Below are 19296 nucleotides of genomic sequence, written 5' to 3'. Positions count from 1 at the left end.
GTCGCTTGATAGAAATACCATATTTGACACCATATGAGATGCGAATATAATTAAAAATTGCTCATCGGTGTTTATAAGTATATGCAACTTAAAAATAGATAGGAAAAAAAACCCTAAAAATTAAGTTTGTACCAATATTCAACATGTACATGAAAACTTGGCCCACACCATATTTACATGAATAATTTTGGTTACCCATTAGAAATACCATAAAACTGAGGGGAAAAAATTATATAAAAATTTCCACCTCATATTGTGACTATGCTCATTTACCCCCCCCCCCCCCCACCCCCAATATTTCTGCAATTTCAAATAATAATTCTGGAGATAGTTTAAGGTCATAAAATGAACATTATATTCAGAACCCCGGCCTTTTTCTGTGTAATCGGTAATCTTTGATGATTCTCATACATCTTATGCTGTATAATTTTTTTTTTCAAAATTCCAAATACTTTATTTACTTTAGGTAAAATTCTGATATCCTTTTCAAAAGCTGCAGTATCAGGTGTTGTGAATATCACACATTTAAAATACAATGTACTGCACATAAAAAAAAAATAAATTGCAAAATTATAGGACAATATGTCACAGATATGGCAATACAGCTATCTACATGTAAATATGTAAATAAATGTACAAGTTATTTTAAACTCTGTAGTAATTGGTTGTTATAAACGGCACCACATTTTAGAATTGAACTTGGTTCATTTCATTCATAGTATATGTTATAAAATAATTCAATTATAAATTAATTTTGTACAATAATCAATTTCATCTTAAAATGATAAGTTTTCAAAGATTCCTTTGAACATTATATAAGTAACGTACATTAAAACTTAAAGATCTATGGTATCAGTACATATTCACATTTGTACAATTTCATAACTCCAAAAAATTAAACTTGCTTTTAAAAAGAGGGAGAACAAAATCAGCTCAGTTTATCATAGGATAACCAAACCTTGTAAAAAAACATGGTAATTTCAATTCAACATTCATTAATAGACCTGCACCATTTCCACATCACAGTTTTTTTCATCAGAGCACGTTAGCTGAAGTTCATGTCTCCTGTGTCTGAAAATGTATCACATCGCAACGTTATCACATGCCAATGATGAGTGCACACAACACCTGGGGACTTGTCTCCTCAGGGTGCTCGTTCATCACTTTTCTCACTTTCGGCTCGGGAAAGAGTCCGCACAAATGGTAGTAAAGATTGTATCTACTGTCGGTCGGCTGGATGGGGGAGAAATCCGTGAACTTTGGTCGACTTCCGTTGCCTTCCATCATCGGCGAAGCCATTGCGTTCATGGCCGAACTTTGCTGATTGGGGGCTGGATGGCCGCCTAGATTTGCCGACGACGTTCTGGACAGGCTCTGTTTGTGTTCTTGACCTATGACCCCAATGTTTTGTTTGCCACAAGAGGAGGAGGAGGGGGGGTTCTGTAACATGGAATGTTGTTGACTTTCACAAAAGTTGGAGGGGGCCGCATGTAAATTGGAAGTTGGTGTCTGAAAACTGAAGCCCCCTGATTGACAATGCTCTACAGTTCTGTGTGGTTGGGAGAAAGGTAGTCCTCCATACTCGTGAAATATATCATAAGGTTGTTGTGGACAGTGATAAGATTCTTGCACTGGGAATTTTAACTGGTCCTGGTTTTGCCATGACGGGGTGGGTGGATAGTCCGATTCAAACGCATCGATGCCCTGGATTCCAGAAAACTGGCTCTTATAGGCGGCACCATGCTCCAAGACTGGCTCAAAAGTCCATTTGGTTTCTCCATTGTCGTGCTGCGACCGATATTCTTGTTTTGTATAACCCACTGCCCTGGTTTTCAACTGACGATTAGGATCTCCCATTCGCTGTGCATTCATACCAGAGGAGAACTGTTGATTTTGCTGACATCTTCTGTTGAAATCCAGGACCTCCGCAGGAAATAAGCTGTATTCGTTCGGACCGAGATCCAGGTCTCCAAGAAGGTGGAGTTGCGTGTCCGACGAACTGTTTTGACGGACCATTCTCCCGAATCTCTTGTGCGAGTTATTGTCATTCCTCGTGAAAAGCGTCTCTGGCGCACTTTGCATTCTGGCAAGAGCTGCATGCTCGCTTTCTTCTCCCAAGTAACGATGCTCGGGCCTGCCGCTAAAGGGAGGAGGAGGGGTGGAAAAGTTTTCTGATGATGAAAAGGGATTCCTTGCCAGCCCAAATGCTCCGTAGTTTTCTTGCGGAAAAGGTGTCCTGGTGGAATGTGCTGCTGGAGCCATTTGGCCACGCTGAAGGCGAGGGTCCTGAGGTCCTTGCAGAGAATACTGCCTGCTGAGTTTCTGATGCTGGTGCTGCATGGGCACTGGATGGGAAAACTGTTGAGAGATGGGCTGGTGTGATGGAGGAGGAGGGGGAGGGAGCTGTTGATTCATTAGTAGCGGTTGGTGTTGTTGTTGTTGTTGTGAGGGGGGCTTGTTCTGCTTCACAGGCGTGGCCAACGGGCTGTTACCATGGTAACCTATGGGAGGGCTTCGGTTAAATAGTCTCTCCTCTGACTTGTGGGATTTAGTCTCCCCGGCCTCGTCCGAAAGTTTCTTGGCCAGCATCAAGTGCCCGCTGAGAAATTCCTCGTTCTGCAGCATCAGCTGCGGGGACGGTGTTGACCTCTGCATGGGAGAGGACGACCTTGACCCACATTGCTGCTCCATTTTACTGGCCATGTTGAACGGCTCCATACTCTGCATTGTGACCATGCTGAACTGAGATTCCTTGGCGTCAGATCTCTGTCTCTGGTGTTCTATATCCGCCTGCTCCATCTGTTTCCGGTGCTCGGACAGTTTCTCGTTGTAACTCTTCCACTTCTCGTCATTCTCCAGGTCCCGGCTGTCGATGTTTACCGTCACCTCGCCAAAGTCCCCACTGTGGCGTTTGACCGGGGCTTCTGCTCCCAGGCTGTCGGGGTGAGTTTTGGGGGTAAGTGACTGTGTCCTTGACACGGCCATCTTACCTCGGGAAGGTTTCTTGCACAAAGGTTGCTTAGATTTACTTCCTGAAAATATGACATGAAGTATAATATAAAAGGAAGCATAACTATGAATGGAAAACAATTTAGACATATTAATTGATTTATTCTTGCTGCATGCTGAATGAGTTTAAACTGGCAAACTATCACTGGCTGAAGTACTTGATTTATCATATACAAGATTTAAAGATATATATGTTGCAGGTATATATATTTTGTTCACTTTTATATTTCATTAATGAAATATGCAGAGTATTGGTCTGTTTTTCTTTTCCCTGTATTTATGGTGGAGGGTACCTAAATTTTAATATTTGGGGGAGGGGGGGGGGGGGAATTTCACTTTATCTTTAAAATTCTTTCAAAATGACTTTCTAAATGAATTTTCCCAATTTTTCAAAGAAGGCAGATGCAAAATCTATATGTGTGCATGCACTATGACATTTTGGAAAGAAAAAAAACAAAGATATTTTTGTAACATTTTCTCAGAATTGTGTTTATAAACATGATTAATTTAATCAGGGACATCACTAAACGAATAGAAATATAGCGCCACAGATCATACAGCTAGGATTTCCTGGATGAAACTGAAACTGAACTTGTTCCCATGCCCTTGACATGCATAAATCACATAATTTCTAAAATTTCTTTTTTTTAACTTCCCTGATTTAAAAAAAGAAAAAAAAGGTTTCCCAATTTATCGAATGTAAACAAATCAGTTTATTTTTTTAAAAATGGCAGTTTGTCAGTGGGACAATGACGAGTTGATCGTGCTGGTGTACACAAATGTTTTCCTGGTTAAAGAATAACAATCTGTGTAATTTGAGTACACTCTGAGGTACTAGTATTTGTGTAGGAAATTCCATCCAGCTGATCAAAGAAAGCAATAACAACAGTTTTGATAATTTTCAGTTTAAATAATATCACAATAAAGTTAAGTGAAAATATGAATACTGGTACTACATTTACATCAGAAATGATCAGTCTACTAATAAATGAATAAAATCGTGACACAGTAATTGAATATTACACCCCAAAAAAATGAAAAAAATAAAATAGTTGTACTGTGCTATTATCTAACAATGCCATTCTAAATTTGTGCTTTAATATGTATTAGGTCTTATTGCAACACATCTTGAAAAAGAGAGAGAGAGAGAAAAAGAGAGAAATACAGAGAGAGAGAGAGAGAGAGAGAAAAAGAGATAGAGAGAGAGAAAAAGAGAGAGATACAGAGAGAGAGAGACATACAAACAGATATCTTACCATCCTGGGTTTTGCGATTTTCCCGTGCCTCCTGGATTTTTTGTTTGGCCTGTTCCGCCAGCTTCTCGTTGACCATCTTGTGGGGCATGTTGCCCCGCTCCGGGTGATAGAACTTGCACTTGTTTCCGTAGGTGCACTTCCTGCTGCCGTACGGACAGATCGGAGGCAGTGGCTCTGGCTGGCGGGGTTCCTTAGACAGGAAGTTGTCCAGACTCGGACCATGCCGGCCCAACGGGTCGTCTGGAGGCATGAACCTAAACAAACAGACAGACGACCATGATGAACTCATTCATAAACATGAAGTGTGCAACGACATAGAATTAAGTCACAAAACAAAAATGTTCCTTGTCTCATCAAGGCTTTAAAGCTGCCTGGATTTATACAAGTACTGATCATCTAAAATGTACAAATCAGCTTTGCTAGTGCTGTTTATAAAATTACACTCTACTTCAAAGGATCATGTTGACTGTACTTCATAATTAGCCCAATCCCTGGCCTCTTCAAGCCATAAGCCTCTATCATATATACAAACGAACGAATGTACCTTTCACACCGAAATTTAGAAAAGAACAAACATGAACTTGATTTCCACCAGGGAATTTATTCAAAATTGCAAAATATTCCTTGGAATTTTCAAAAATTTTAAAAAAAAAATTAAGGTCACAACAGAACATTGTTTCTAGTTATCACATATTTTTAGCTTAATGATTTCCCACTTTATAGTTCATACAGTATCTAGCTTATAATTATTGTATATATTGTATATTAAATATTGATAAGTTTCCCAGACCTTCTTCTGCAATAATCCTTTAAGTACACTTTCTCTATGTTTCACCTAATATTTTCCACAACTATCTCTTGCAAAGAGCTACACTTATAAAATAGCTAAAAAAAATCAATGAATGAAGCATTTATTTATATATATTATATAACAACCCCCATTCACGTTTTATTTGTTTACCTAGTTTATATATAGCGATTCACGTTTTATTATTTCCTCCTTCAAGGAAATGCCAGCCTTATATCAGGGCAATAGAGGGATTTTTTTGAAAAATCACTTCAAATCATCATTTAATTAGCATTCAATTGCGTGTGAAAATTTTTGAATGGGCCCCCGACAAAATTAAAAAAAAACAACATACGAAGTGGTCATGTGATCAAAAAGCTAAAGTGTCTGAAAGTTACGTTTAAAGAAGAACAGGTTTTTCTTTCCTCAATAGATTAGTTATCTAAATAGCGGACCTATCAGCATTGAGATTAGCTATTCTTTTAAACGTACACAAAGACACTTGTGAGAAGTGAAAAAAAAAAAAAAGAAACTTGGAAACTTTGATAGCACAGCTGCATCTGATTTAAGTTTTTTTTGTCAATTATTTCCTATTGGGTAAATCAAAAATAAAAGTTGGAAACCATCATATAAGAAGGATTCTTAAAGTATAAATATACATATGAGAAAGCTGTCAATATTACCTAAAATTAAAATCAAATTATGACCACCTATCTGATGCAGGATAAGTTAACAGGATGAGTTAATTCAAAGTAAACTCTCTCCCCCAACCCCCCAAGACAAAATGAAAGTGAAAGTACCCCACAGTAAACAATGGCTACCTGTCATTGACAAAGGAGTACATCAGAAGCCTCTCTTCCACCACTTTGCGGTACTCTGGTTTTTCGCTGACCAGATCCCGGTAGTTATCGTTAGAGACCACGACGCCCCCGCTGTCCGACGCTAGATTCAAGATGTACCGATCATCATAGCACACCACTCTCTTTCCTCCGATTCTGCGTGCGGGTGTAAACACCAAAATCTTCTCTTTTTCCAGTTGAAACAGTATCTCCTGATCTGGAAGCATTTAATGCAGCAAACTGAATTATGGGAAATATTTTAATGAAGCAAAATGAATTAAGGGGAATTTTTATAAAAATAAACACTTTTTCTCAATACTTTATGGCAACATTAAACCAAAAAAAAAAATATTTGAAAATTACCAGCTTGATGACAATATTGAAAATATTGTTCTTCTGTGGAAAAGCAATTTTCAGAAGAGTGTGACAAAATTTTTTTCAGGTATCAGGTATCACTTTCATAACACTCTCTGTTTTACATATATAAATGCAGTAACTTGTGTGGAGAATGAAACTCTGCAGGGCTATTTCAATATCTTCCTTTTTTGATATGTGGTTAAGTACAGTTTTGTGGGTAATGCTACTCTCTCTCTCTCTCTCTCTCTCTCTCTCTCTCTCTCTCTCTCTCATTATCAAGTTAAAAAAGAAATGGTTTTTCCACATTGTTTTCTATGTTCGGTTTCCAATAATTATGACTGAACTGATTCAACACACAGATTGAAATTTCCTCTTTCAATGAAAATTAATAGTTCCCCCTATACATGATATAACTGACTAATTAACGTGAGAATCTCTTTCTCTCTAAGCAAAGATAAGGTGATCAATGTCAATAAAAAGAAGAAAAAAAATGCCCGAATGACCTTTCATCACGGCCACATATCTTGGTTGACGTGACTTCCCTGACTGCTAGATATGTTGCGAGCAGGGCATGTCTCGTGTTCATGCCAGTATAACATGTTAACGAGGAGGGCAGCCCGGAGATCACAGACTGTCTAAATGGGGGAATTTGTCACTCTCTGCCTTTCTGGCTTCCATTACACGGGCGCAAAATCCGGAAGATGCCGTAATTTGTCAATTTGTACACACCGTTTTTAATCTAGTCGGGGATTTTTACCTTTGTCATCCTGACTCCGGCTTTCTAGCCTTATTGAACTGTGTTTGTCAGGAGTTATGAAACACAGATTGACAAATTAATACCCTGGTTTTATCGATTTTTACTTCACTTTACATCCTAGCAACTTTGCTTTTCCTATATGTAATTGCACACCCCAATATAACCCTCCGCCCTCCCTTTTCTTCATCTTCCAAAGTCGAGGGTTTTTGATCCGCACCACTTCTCACATAGTGGTGCGGATCAAAAACCTTTGACTTGGGAAGATGCTTTTTCTTCACCACTTTAAATTCATGAAGATACAGGTTAAGGTAAGGAGAGAAGACGTTTTCTTCAGGAAAAAAAGTTCTTGTGTGTGAATATATTGTTAACCTGTCAATTCCAGTAATTTTGCACGTCACAAGTTAATAATCTGTACATCAGATTAATCAGTCAATCTATCAATGCTACGGCGATATTCTATTTTTTTTTAAAATTATTACACAACTTGTCAATTTCACTCAGGTATAAAGGCCTGCTGGTTGTTACCGTCATTACTATCATAAAGGTATTGTTATATAAGTACTATTATCATGATTATTGGGGGGGGGGGGATGGTAATTTGCAATATATAGCATACAAGTTGTTATTTCTGACTCGATGGACACAGTGGATATAGCTTAGCAGGTGTTTACAGTTACCTGTGATTTTGGCATCAATGCGTGAGGTTTCTTTCCGCCACTGAGGCACGAAGACGGTGATGGCTTGGTGACCTCGTTCTCTGAACCAATCGACAGCCAGCTGTATCCCTCGACACGAGAAGATCTCCTTGTTGCCATGACTGTAAATGATACGAGTTCTATCTGTTAACCCTGAATCTTGTAAAAGTATCGACTATTGGCACAGAGGCTTCGTAGAGTATCCAATTCATTGTCAAACACCCGCAGCTGTATCATCTATTTGCAGTATTTCACAACCCTTGATAAACTTCAGGTTCGATTGGATTATTTGAAAGTCAAACTATCTTTTTTTTTCCATTATCTTGGGAGTGAAGTACAATCCATACACAAATTTCACAACTCTGGATAAAATTTGTGTTAAGTTTGATTGTTATTAAAGACTTCCCCCCAGCCCATTATCTTCTTAGTGAAGTAAGAATGCTTAATTTCCATAGCTAATCAAGTGAATAAATAAGCCTGTCTCTTATATACATCATCAAACAAAGATAAAACCAGCAAAAGCTACTGGTACTAGTATCAAAACTAAAGCTTTTATACTGACATGCTGCGGTATTTTATATAATATATAAATTAACACTACATTTAAGATTTGAATCAAAGAAGATTTCTGTACAAACCTCATTGCAACATTGCTACCATCGATAACAATATGACGAAAATTTGAGGAAGAATCCGAAAGGTCGAAACAGTTCTCGGGGGTGAAGTTCAAAAGGTTCTCTGAAGAACCCTCCATTGCACAGAAACTCGAGTTCCCCTCATCGCTGCTCTTTGAGTCCCTGTCCACACTCGTTGTGCTCAGCTTGATCAGTTCCGACAGAATCTCGTTCTGTCCCGCTTTGTTGCCGAGTTTCTTCAGCACAGATGCCAGCTGTGACTCGGAATATCCCAACTTGAGCGCAAACTCAATCTTCGTGTTGTACTCTTCTTCGTCAGTCGTTTCTTCGTCGTCTGAAGAAGTCGAGGACTGATGAGAGAGTTTTAATCTGGACAGCGAGTTTTCGGCCAGTCTCAGTTCATTGCCGTATGACACCGTCTTGGTCAGGGGATTTTTTCGGGGCTCTGATAGGGATGACGGAAGGGGACCCATCCCCACCGACATGGTCCTTTTCAGGGCAGCGTGCGCCCGTTGGGGTCTCTTTCCCCCCGACACAGAGACATCTGAAACTTTATTAGCACTTTCCACTGTACGGTGTTTCACCGATGATATATCCGTCTTTTCTGTTGCATCACCACAGGTTGAACTCCCATTTTCCTTCATAAAGTCTACACCTCCACTACTACTTGAACCGTTCTTGTATGAAAATTCTGACCCTTCATGAAACCCACTCTCATCATGTCCTCCCCGTAATCGTATGTCGATACAGGGCGATATGCTGTTGTCTTTCTTCACCATTCTGTCTATCAGGGCTTGGGCGATGCTGACATTCTCCTTCTTCCCAAAGATGCACACTTGTGAATTGTCCTTCGATAGATCCACTACCGCTTGAGAGTCCCTCTCAACCCTCGACTGGAATTGCTGAACCATGGCGAAATCAGATTGAGAGAGGGTCAGGACAATTCGACTCACTGAGTCTCCATCTGCCGTTACGGATTCAAGGTAGCTCTGAAAACACAAAACACAACAATCATTAATTCATTGCTCTCCTTGTTTAAGCCTTTCAATCTAAACCTACCTACAGCCACCAAATCAAGATCCTCCACCCCTTCAAACAGAGGGAAGAGCTAAAAGTGTTTAAACCATAAAAAACTACAGCAAAGTATAAAATCTGACATCGGTTTTATTCATTTATTTTTTTACACATAAACCACTGGTTTTTCCATTAATAGTAACTCTCTGTCCACTATAGTGACTTGTCGATGAAGTATGTCATACCAGAATGAATGCATGCATGTACACGTTCATACCAAAACAACAGAAAGTGATACTGCAGGGTTATCTCTAAGACTCGAGGGGGTGGGGAATTCCCCCACCTATAATGCCTTAATTACCCATCTATTATTGCTTTTCAAAGACAAAGTAGCTTTAAGCAAGACCCCCTTCTACTTTTTTTTTTAATTTCGTCCTTCTGCTTCAATTTTTTAAGACAACCCTAAGATACTGGTAGGTAAAATACTACTTAATACATGTACATATGTACTAGTAAGGACATATACGGTAATGCCTACATGTATGTGCTGAGACATGAATGTACACACACATCATGATCATTCTTTAAACACCAGTCAATTGTCATGAGTGAGAAAAGGGCCATCAAACATATACAAGTGCCAGTACTGTACATATGTATATCAATAAATGAAAAGAGAAACTGGAAAAACTATACATTAATTTATCTGAATCTATATGGAAAATCCTTAACCCCATTTATACCACATGAAAACAATTTAATGTTTAGTGAGTACTCACGTCAAAAATTCCAGCACTTAAAACCACTGTACTGTGCTGTTTTTCGTCATATTAAATTTTCGATAATTTTTCTGACAGCGACTTTGTAATTTAATTGCTATAAGCTTAACATAGATACATTTAACTCGGCAATATTTTAATATCCTACATGTCCAAAGTAGTTTGTAAAATTAAAACATATAAATCAATTAAATGTACACATATTATAATAAATCTTTAAATTAAAATTTTTCACTATAAAATTTTATTAATACTGGTATGTATATATATATAGAACAACTTCACTAAATTTAAAATGTGTAGAGGTCAAGTGTAATAGTTTAATTTATAAAACGTATTTTATTGAGAAATCAAATGGATTGGGTAACAGGCAAACCCTATGTAAACCCTCTCTAAAATGCTAAAGTTTAATACATGATTGTATCAACACTTGCCTTTAAGTTGTATTTTCCAGAGAACAAATATTTTCCCTTTGAACCATGAGAAAACAGATAAAGACCCTGCACACTTGCTGAGCACAGAGAGGACATCGAAGCACACTGCATACAATGACTCAAATTCTTTTTTTTAAGATTATTTTGAATATATTAATATTCATATTCCCTCTAAAAATAAAGTTGTTATTCTAAAAGTCACCAAGTTTACAATAAAATCCATCTCGAATTGAAAGTCAGCTGCTTATAAGGTTTAATATACCTGTACAGTCATTTGTCAATTCAAGAGTCAAGTTGAACACGTCAACAACGTCATCGAGTGAAATGACATTATTTTTGAAATGCCTTCACAATTAGCTGACACACAAAGATATATCCTTGTTTATTCTTCGACTTGATTAAAAATTTCAGGGGCCCACTCGTCATTCCGACACATTGCCACTGAAACATTACATCATTCGTACGTCATTTTACCATCATCGTCATTTGCCGACAACACCTATAAGCACCTATTAAAGCTTCGACGTACAGTTCCATATTAACATTGATGGTATAAATATATATTGATCACATTCCGTTTGCGTTCTCTTCAATTAACACAACACCCAAAATCATGCTACAGCTTAAAGCCTTCAATCAGTTTATTCATTGGTCACTCATGCAGTTAAAAGTGTTATCGAAATTTTTCATTTTTATTTGACCCACACGATTTTCATTTACTAAGTTAAAAACATAATTCCAATTACATGCTTTTGAGAAATAAAAGGGTGGGTACATACATACATATACATGTGCTAGTATGTCAGGAATTTAATCCTTTGATAATGAAATATCAGAATGTCAAGTGGTTTTTTTTTTTATAAGTACCGCGGCACTCTGTTTTTAGTAATAGTTACTGGTAAATGCATGGTTTCTTCATTGATTGAGTCATTCCTTGAAAATTCAAATGTTACAGTCCTGGTACATCACAAGAGCTCTATATGTGACAGGAGATGTTATTGATAAAATCATCATCCACTGATTTAATAAATCCACAAAAATTGAATGCCCACTGAATTATAAATTATTAACTTTACTAAATTAAACATATTTTCTTTCAAAAATGTATTGTAAATTTTACAAGTACCTAAAATTACAGAATTATACAATATCTAATTGCATCAAACACTTTTTAAACATGTTTATCGTAAAGGTGGCCTTTTCAGGAAGAAGTAAACAACTATAAGATTACGGTTTCATTTCCCTTATCAACTCCCACGTCATCCAACATGATCGAACAAGAATAAAAATACTTGTAACTCTAGCATGTCTAGAGTTATTATTATTTGAAAAATCTGACACCAAAATAAAAAAAGGTTCAAACACGCAGGAAGATCACCTGTCAAATTTTTTTTCTCTTTTATTATTAATATCTCTGGAAACAAAAACTCAGTCCTCCCACAACTATTGATTAAGATTTTAAAAAAATGGGAGTATGATCTTGCTAGTGGCCAGTATACATGGTAAACAACAATTTATTGTCAGTGACTGCCATATATGAAATATATACTTCTTTCTACTATATTAAAATCCACACCTTTTTTCGTCACACTCAGAAACTTTGATGAAAAAAACGTAGTATTTTTATTTTCACAGGTAGTAATACCGGTACTGCACGAGTACACGAGATGAATAAACTTGTCATAAATTGATTTTTCCAACATGTTCAATACATTAATGAATATGTCAAAAAACTGTAAATCTGATTGACTGAGTATGGTACAAAATTAATGAAAATGTGCTAGAATTTATGAATTTTTCCATACTGTGTTACACAGCTGTGTCAATTGATTGAACAATATTCGACACTGTCTCCTATGCCAGTACATGAAATAATTGTTCAATATTTCCTTTTTAACAAAACTGGGAAAGAAAGAAACAAATTCAAGACAAAAGAGAACATTCAGCGTTTGGTGTCCATCATAAAAACTGTTTTATAGCTGTATGGTTTTGGTTTTTTTTTTTTACATCAATAACGGCATATTTCAAATCAAAATTCATAATCATACAGAGTCTTATAAAGAAAAGAGTTTTCTAAAAACTTGGTACATTATTACGGTAATCAATTTCCATTATAACTATTAACTATAACATGTCACCAATACATGGTTGCCATATGGTATATTCACAGCTGAAAAACACTTGACCATTCATAAAGGTAGAATAACACATCATCACACTGACCTTTGATCGAAACGACATTTTTTTTTTATCAAAAGGATTTAATTGACCACAACATGTAACTTACTCCATAGCCGAGTGGATATTGTGTCGGGCTTGTGATCCGTACATCCTGAGTTCGAATCCCGCAGGGGCTTTTGTTGCTTCTTACTGAATAAGGTTTTTTTAGATATTCCTTCTCTATCCCCCAACTGCAAATGTTTCGCTTATTTGACATATGTACAGTTTATTTATCATTATATCTTTGATAATCAAATAATCCACTGTTAATTTGAGTGACTTTTTCCAGGTGTGTTATTCCACCTAAAGGAGGCTGGGTGTCGTCAGATCAACAAATTACCTAACTGGATCTAACTTTAAATTTTTAAATATGAATTTTAAAGCTATAAACTACGTGTTATTAAGAGGGCTAGCTGGTTGGTCGTGGTCGTTATTAGATCATCTTGTTACTTGAAAAGAAGAGCTGTATTAATAGCGAATAAGGACATAAGAAGATGTTTGAACGTTAAAGCTGAAATACCATATGTATGGAATTTTTCTTTACCATGAAATTCAATGCTTAATGGCTGTTAAAACAGGAAACTCCAGGTAATTGACCAACTGACTTTAACCAGGAAGTCGACTGATGAGGTTTCCTTTTTATTCAACACTTAAAAAGCTATAACTGTCACCATTAAGAACCTTCATTGAGATATAAATTTTTACAGTTTCCTTGCTAAGCTATGCATAAATGAGAATGAAAATTATAATATGCAAAATAAATGGCATTAAATAATGCAATTCCTCTGTGAAAACACGGGCAGAGTTTTTGGCTTGTTTGGATTTAGAAATCTTTTATCAATGCATGTATTTCATGTTTTTATTGAATGTTATTTGTCATGATATATCAAGTATTAAACTTTTATATTTCTTTTATGTCTATGAAATGTTTCTTTCAGATACAAAATAACTTTGAAACTGCAGCTTGAAAATTTTTTCTTCCGTGTTAATGAAACATACGTCTGCTGTTGATCGAACCCTTCATTCATAACTTAATGGTTTTACTAAAAAAAATTGGCATGAGCATCTGTCATCATTCTGCATGTCTTGGAAATTAAGCGACTGTCCAACAAGCATGACGAAAAATCCCCACAATGCAGCTTAATCATGATCATGAAATATCGTCTTGAGTGCAATGCATGCATATGTAATCTGCGCATGGTGTGGCATGAATCTGTAAGCTATTTGAGTTGTAAATATGATAATAGGCTTATATTGGTATTACAATAACACTCAAACATGGATGAATTACTCCAGGAAGGGGAAATCGTTGCCAAAGAGGTTAATTCACACATAATAAATGCAATAATATCTCCCTAATTAACTACTAACGGGATTGGTTAAGGTAGGATCAAAATCAAATATATCAATGTGCCAGCAACACATTATACCAATTACAACTGTTATTTATGAGTTTGTATAATTGCATATATTATGCGGCCTGATATCAAAAGAAAAATCATACAAGTCATAAGCCATCTCTATATATATGTGCTGTCTTCTGTAGGTGTTAATTAATTTAGGGAGTTAAATTGGGAAGGAAAAAGTTGGGGAAGTAGTTGGGGGGGGGGGGGGGGGGGGAGGGGAGTGAACTTAACTTGGCAATTAATGATCTAATTTTTTTAACTTTCACTTTTACATGTACCTAAAAGCCACCTGGTCAATGTCAGTTAAGTAAATCTTATTTCTACTTTTATGCATTATTTTGTTTTCACTTAATTAAGAGTCGTATGCAGAGAGTAGTAAGCATTTTACCCAGACACGTGATCTGTAAGCTATTGATAAACAACTCTTATTAACTGCACAAGCAAAGTCTGTTACAGTAAAGTTAATAATGTTAATTGAATGATATCTAATACAGTACATGTATATATACATGTATAGGATACCATGTATCAATTTATTAACCTATAGCACTAAAGCAATTTCTATAGTGCATCGTGATTTTTGGTTTTGAAATTGGTGCAAGACCAGGAAATGCAAAAAATTATTTGTAATGCATTCACCTGTACACCTGCAACTCTGAGCTGCAGCAAATTTAACACATCTTTTTTCTTGAATACCGATGTCATGAGATCAGATGAACCATCAATACACATGTATGGAAATGAAAATTCCAAATCTGTCGTAATTTGTACTTGAAGACTTAAATGATATGACATACTTGTATTTATATACTAGCCTAAATGTATACTATAGGAGTTTGAATCTGATCTACTGGGATGTCAGTCAATTAAGGATATTAAATGCAACTACTCAGACATGCATATCAATAAGACACCCAGTCTACAAGATCTATATGGTTCTAGGCCCCCAGGTCAATTCATTATCTTTTGCAACAAGATAGTCATAGCAACACTTCTATGCATACTACAACTCCTCTCTCTCTCTCTCCCCCCTCTCTCTCTCTATCTCTTAACTGATCCCCACACGATAAAAACGTCAGCTCAAATCGGTGATTAATCGCAATGCACCTGCAAGTAGGTCATTAAAAGGTGCCACTCACTGCACGACTACTGCGACATATACATGTAACATTGTCATATATATACAAAGATATTGCAAACTCGAACCTCCATATCAAAACACATTTCCCATGCTTTGTGACTCCCACTAACTGAAAAATCTAACAAGATTTACTTACTTTCGCCTTTTTAATGTTTTGCGATGTGCCATTCTCATCCGCTGATGACATGCATATTTTCGTACACAGTTTATCCTCGTCATAACACAGGGCGATGTTTACATGAAAAACCTTGTACACTCGCGCTTTATACGATTCAATCAACGGCTCTTTTGACTTATCGACATAAAAATCATCTATAGTCATTATAGACCCAGCAATATCCAAAAAATCCTTTCATTTTCCGAATCAGGTAGTGCAAATCCTCTTTACAATCGTGACATTTTTAGACGTTCTACAGGTGGCGCTGTAGCCGGAAATGACCTTTCAATAGGTCAAATGTCTACAAACATAAACAAAACCACGTGCTTGTCCTGAGATCATTCAGCTACCTATTTTTAGACGAGTTTCTTGATTTAAAAAAAAAATATAGTAAAAGTGAATTCACGGAAAAATTGTAACATTGTTTTTTGAAATCCTTATCATTCTTTTACATTGTAAATATAATATTAACATTGTTATATTTTATTATGATATGTTGAATCAGGACGTCACGTATACCATTGTGCGATTGATGTATATATTTATATTACCGTTAAAAATATTATTATATATATTTAACAATGTTTTTCTGGGTTTTTTTTGTATTTGTCAGGTGCATGCTATAGGTTCATGCTAACAAGTCACGATCGACCGAGGGTTTCTCTTAAATAGCAACGACAAAACATAAAGACATATGCATGCATGCATGACCATTATATAGTGCCTGTCTCTCTAGCTGTTTCGTACGTGACAATGTTGCGAATGAAAAGAGAACATACTTTTAACTGTGGGACGAATTTCGATCATTTATACATGTATAAATCACATGGTTTTGCATGTAGTCAACGGACATTATACTGTTAAAGAAAAAAATAATACCGATAGATCTATATAGACACATATGATGGAATTTGTCAATACACTAGCGTATGTTTACGTGCCCATGGTGCCTTGCATTTGCATGGTGATTTATCATTGTAAGATCCAATCAACGATATAGTTCCTTGTGCGATTCTGTATGTTCAACGACCGCGTTTATAGTTCATTAGCCAGGATGATATGTTAATGTATGATTCATTCCACAATTATATAAGCTTGTCAGCCAATCTCGATCGGCAGAGATTGACAGAGGGGGTGGCGCATTGTTTTGAATTACACGCACTTGTTATGCTATAGCCGTGTTAAAGAGAAGGGGAAAAGAGATGGATAGAGAGCTGCATGCATGGTCCATCATAGCACGTAGTAATTAATTAACTGGATTGGTGCAGCCCCCTCCCCCTCCACTTTGTAATCGATTTCTCTCTAAATCTGAAAGTCATTTAAATTTTTTCCTTGGAGTTGTAAAAGTATGAAAAATGGATTTCATGATTATTGAAATGGAAAATATAAAACAAAATAAGAATCTTCAGTATTTACCCCCACCCAAATCCCACGGATTACATGGCTTTGGGTGAAGGAAGCGTACATACATCTATTTTTATTTGGTTTCAGCATAGGTTTTATTTTGTCACTATTTTGGGGTAAGTTTGTCCCTCCACCACTTTGGAAATTGACACTCTGTGCCTACATAGTCAAAATGTCGAAATTTGAACCATCATCTATAAAATCAAATTGGAAAGGGGGCCTGGTGGTGGTAGTGGTGGTGCTGGTGGGAGGGGGGTATTTGTATAACCTCTACACACATATAACATGTCCGCAAGTATGCATAAAATTATGTATAGAATTAATACACATATTTATATAGTATACGATGTAAAAATGGATAGGTCGTGCTGCTATGTCGTGGCGCTGCATTATATTGTCTCTTACAATATAACACAGGTCAACCACAATCGAACCATTAATTGGGGGTTTGTTTGTGGCCAGGAGGGGGCGTTATATATAGACCCCTTTAAGTGCCATTATAAAACAAACATGATATATAAATAATACACTTATGTGGGGGAGGGAGGGGGTGTCCTGAATCTTTAGAAAAAAATGTCTTGTGAACACCCCACCCCCTTTGCATAAATACATGTTTAATACAAAATGAGAGGTACATAGATATATAAATATTTCAAAGAGATCAAATTATATACTTAAAAATTAGAACAGCTATATTGACTGGTCATTTGACTTGAATCAAGAAGAATTAAATGAAAGTAATAAGTTCATAAATTACAATGTTAGCATTACCGATCATATGTATGGCAATATTTTCTCCTTCTTACAGTACATGTATATATCTTCTTTTTGATTTCTTCAACTTCGTATATACAGACATATGAATATACAATTATTCACCTACCTAAATATGTATCTAAGCGTACTCCATTCCTAAATCGCTGTAGGTGAAATATAGCACTTTCACAATTGTCTTTTTTTTCTTCTTCTTCAGATGTATGTAATTTCCTCGATTTTCACTTTAATTCAATATATTCTTTTACTAGCCGAAAACGTTCATATTGCAAGCTCACAAACCTTTAATTATTGGTCGAAAAATAGACACAGTATAATTTTCCAAAAGTGTAAGTATTCTGGGGGAGAAATATCAACTTTAACGCCAAAAAAAACCGTATATTTGCTCGCGGCTGTAGAAGTCTTAAGAAACCTACTACACGCGCCGCTATGTGCGTTTAAGCCCTAGGGCCAGAATCGTGACTTGATAGAATATTTCTAGACTTGCCAGAAAAGCGATACACACGATTGTTATAGCGAAGTACGTCACATATTTTAAACTCCAAACATAAACAGTCGGCCCTTTTGAAATACACACCTGAGCCGTTATTTAGCACAGGTGCTCTAGTCTAGCACGCAATTATCACACAAATCAATGGATAAAAATCGATCTGCCTGTCTCAGACAATATAATTCGTTTCTCTCTCTCTCTCTCTCTCTCTCTATCTCTCTCTCTCTCTCTCTTTCAATCTAATTAAAATTAGATGTTAGATCCGCTCGCTTACTCGCTACACAAGCGAGTAAGCGAGTAAGCGAGCGGATCTAACATCTAATTTTAATTAGATTCTCTCTCTCTCTCTTTCTCTCTCTCTCTCTCTCTCTCTCTCTCTCTCTCTCTCTCTCTCATATTTTAAAATGTACCCGTTAGTGTCTTGACCCTAGGACGCCCTACTTCTTACTTTATCGTACACTAAAAGTCACATTTATAAACTTGTTACAATAATAATATAGACACGTGCGTAGTTATACAGGTTTATATCCTAACCCAGGTGAAATCAAAATATCGTGGCCAGAATAACAAAAGTCAAATTATTCTGATTACGGATATATTAATAGGGAAATGCAAAACGTATATGTACATGGAAAACATATATCAAACTCATTCACTAAAAACACAACTCATTGATGCCAACTATAATGCATATATACTCTCAATCGTACCCTTTTGATAGGTGGAGGAGGTGCATGGGGGTGGGGGGTGGGGGCTGATGTAATGTATGTCGTGGAATAGGGAGCTAGCAGCCCCCCCCCCCCCCTCAACCCTTCTAAGCTGGGCAAAAATTACGTATATTCTCTTTAGATATCATAATTTATATGTAAATACAAAATTGAATTATACATAAATCTTAAAAGTTTATATATACTAGTTTTTTATATATGAAGGGGCATATACTTGTATTTCAAAATTATTACATCTAAATTTAACTTTGGCGACAATTGCTTTCATGTCTCGATCTTGATCGATTACAAGATACAATGTTGACTTCTGATAATTATTTTATCATCATTTCGCCGTGGCTTATAAGTATTTTCATTTTTCCAATGTGTGAACAGTAGCACAATTTGTAAACTCATGAAAATGTAAAATCCTGC

The 19296-nt window shown here is 36.4% G+C and overlaps 1 protein-coding gene across 2 annotated transcripts; it reads right to left on the bottom strand.

Moving 5' to 3' along the window:
- Positions 1-428: 428 nt before the first annotated feature.
- LOC128183643 (uncharacterized) lies at positions 429-18106 on the bottom strand. Of its 2 annotated transcripts, none has more exons than XM_052852747.1 (6): positions 17774-18106; positions 8339-9324; positions 7683-7822; positions 5874-6108; positions 4266-4519; positions 429-3032 (listed from the first exon to the last, which is right to left on the bottom strand). In XM_052852747.1, the coding sequence occupies exons 2-6, from the start codon at positions 9244-9246 to the stop codon at positions 1099-1101; spliced, it is 3471 nt and encodes a 1156-aa protein (XP_052708707.1). In that variant the 5' UTR covers positions 9247-9324; positions 17774-18106; the 3' UTR covers positions 429-1098. The 2 variants fall into 2 exon arrangements, with proteins under 2 accessions (XP_052708707.1, XP_052708706.1); XM_052852746.1 differs by lacking the exon at positions 17774-18106 and adding an exon at positions 15466-15754.
- Between the last annotated feature and the right edge of the window lie 1190 nt (positions 18107-19296).

This window comes from Crassostrea angulata, chromosome 5, assembly GCF_025612915.1.
Source record: "Crassostrea angulata isolate pt1a10 chromosome 5, ASM2561291v2, whole genome shotgun sequence".
In the NCBI taxonomy this organism is placed as follows: Eukaryota; Metazoa; Mollusca; class Bivalvia; order Ostreida; family Ostreidae; genus Magallana; species Magallana angulata.
The sequence above is the reverse complement of the archived record's forward strand: the minus strand, read 5'-3'. Positions and strand labels throughout refer to the sequence as shown.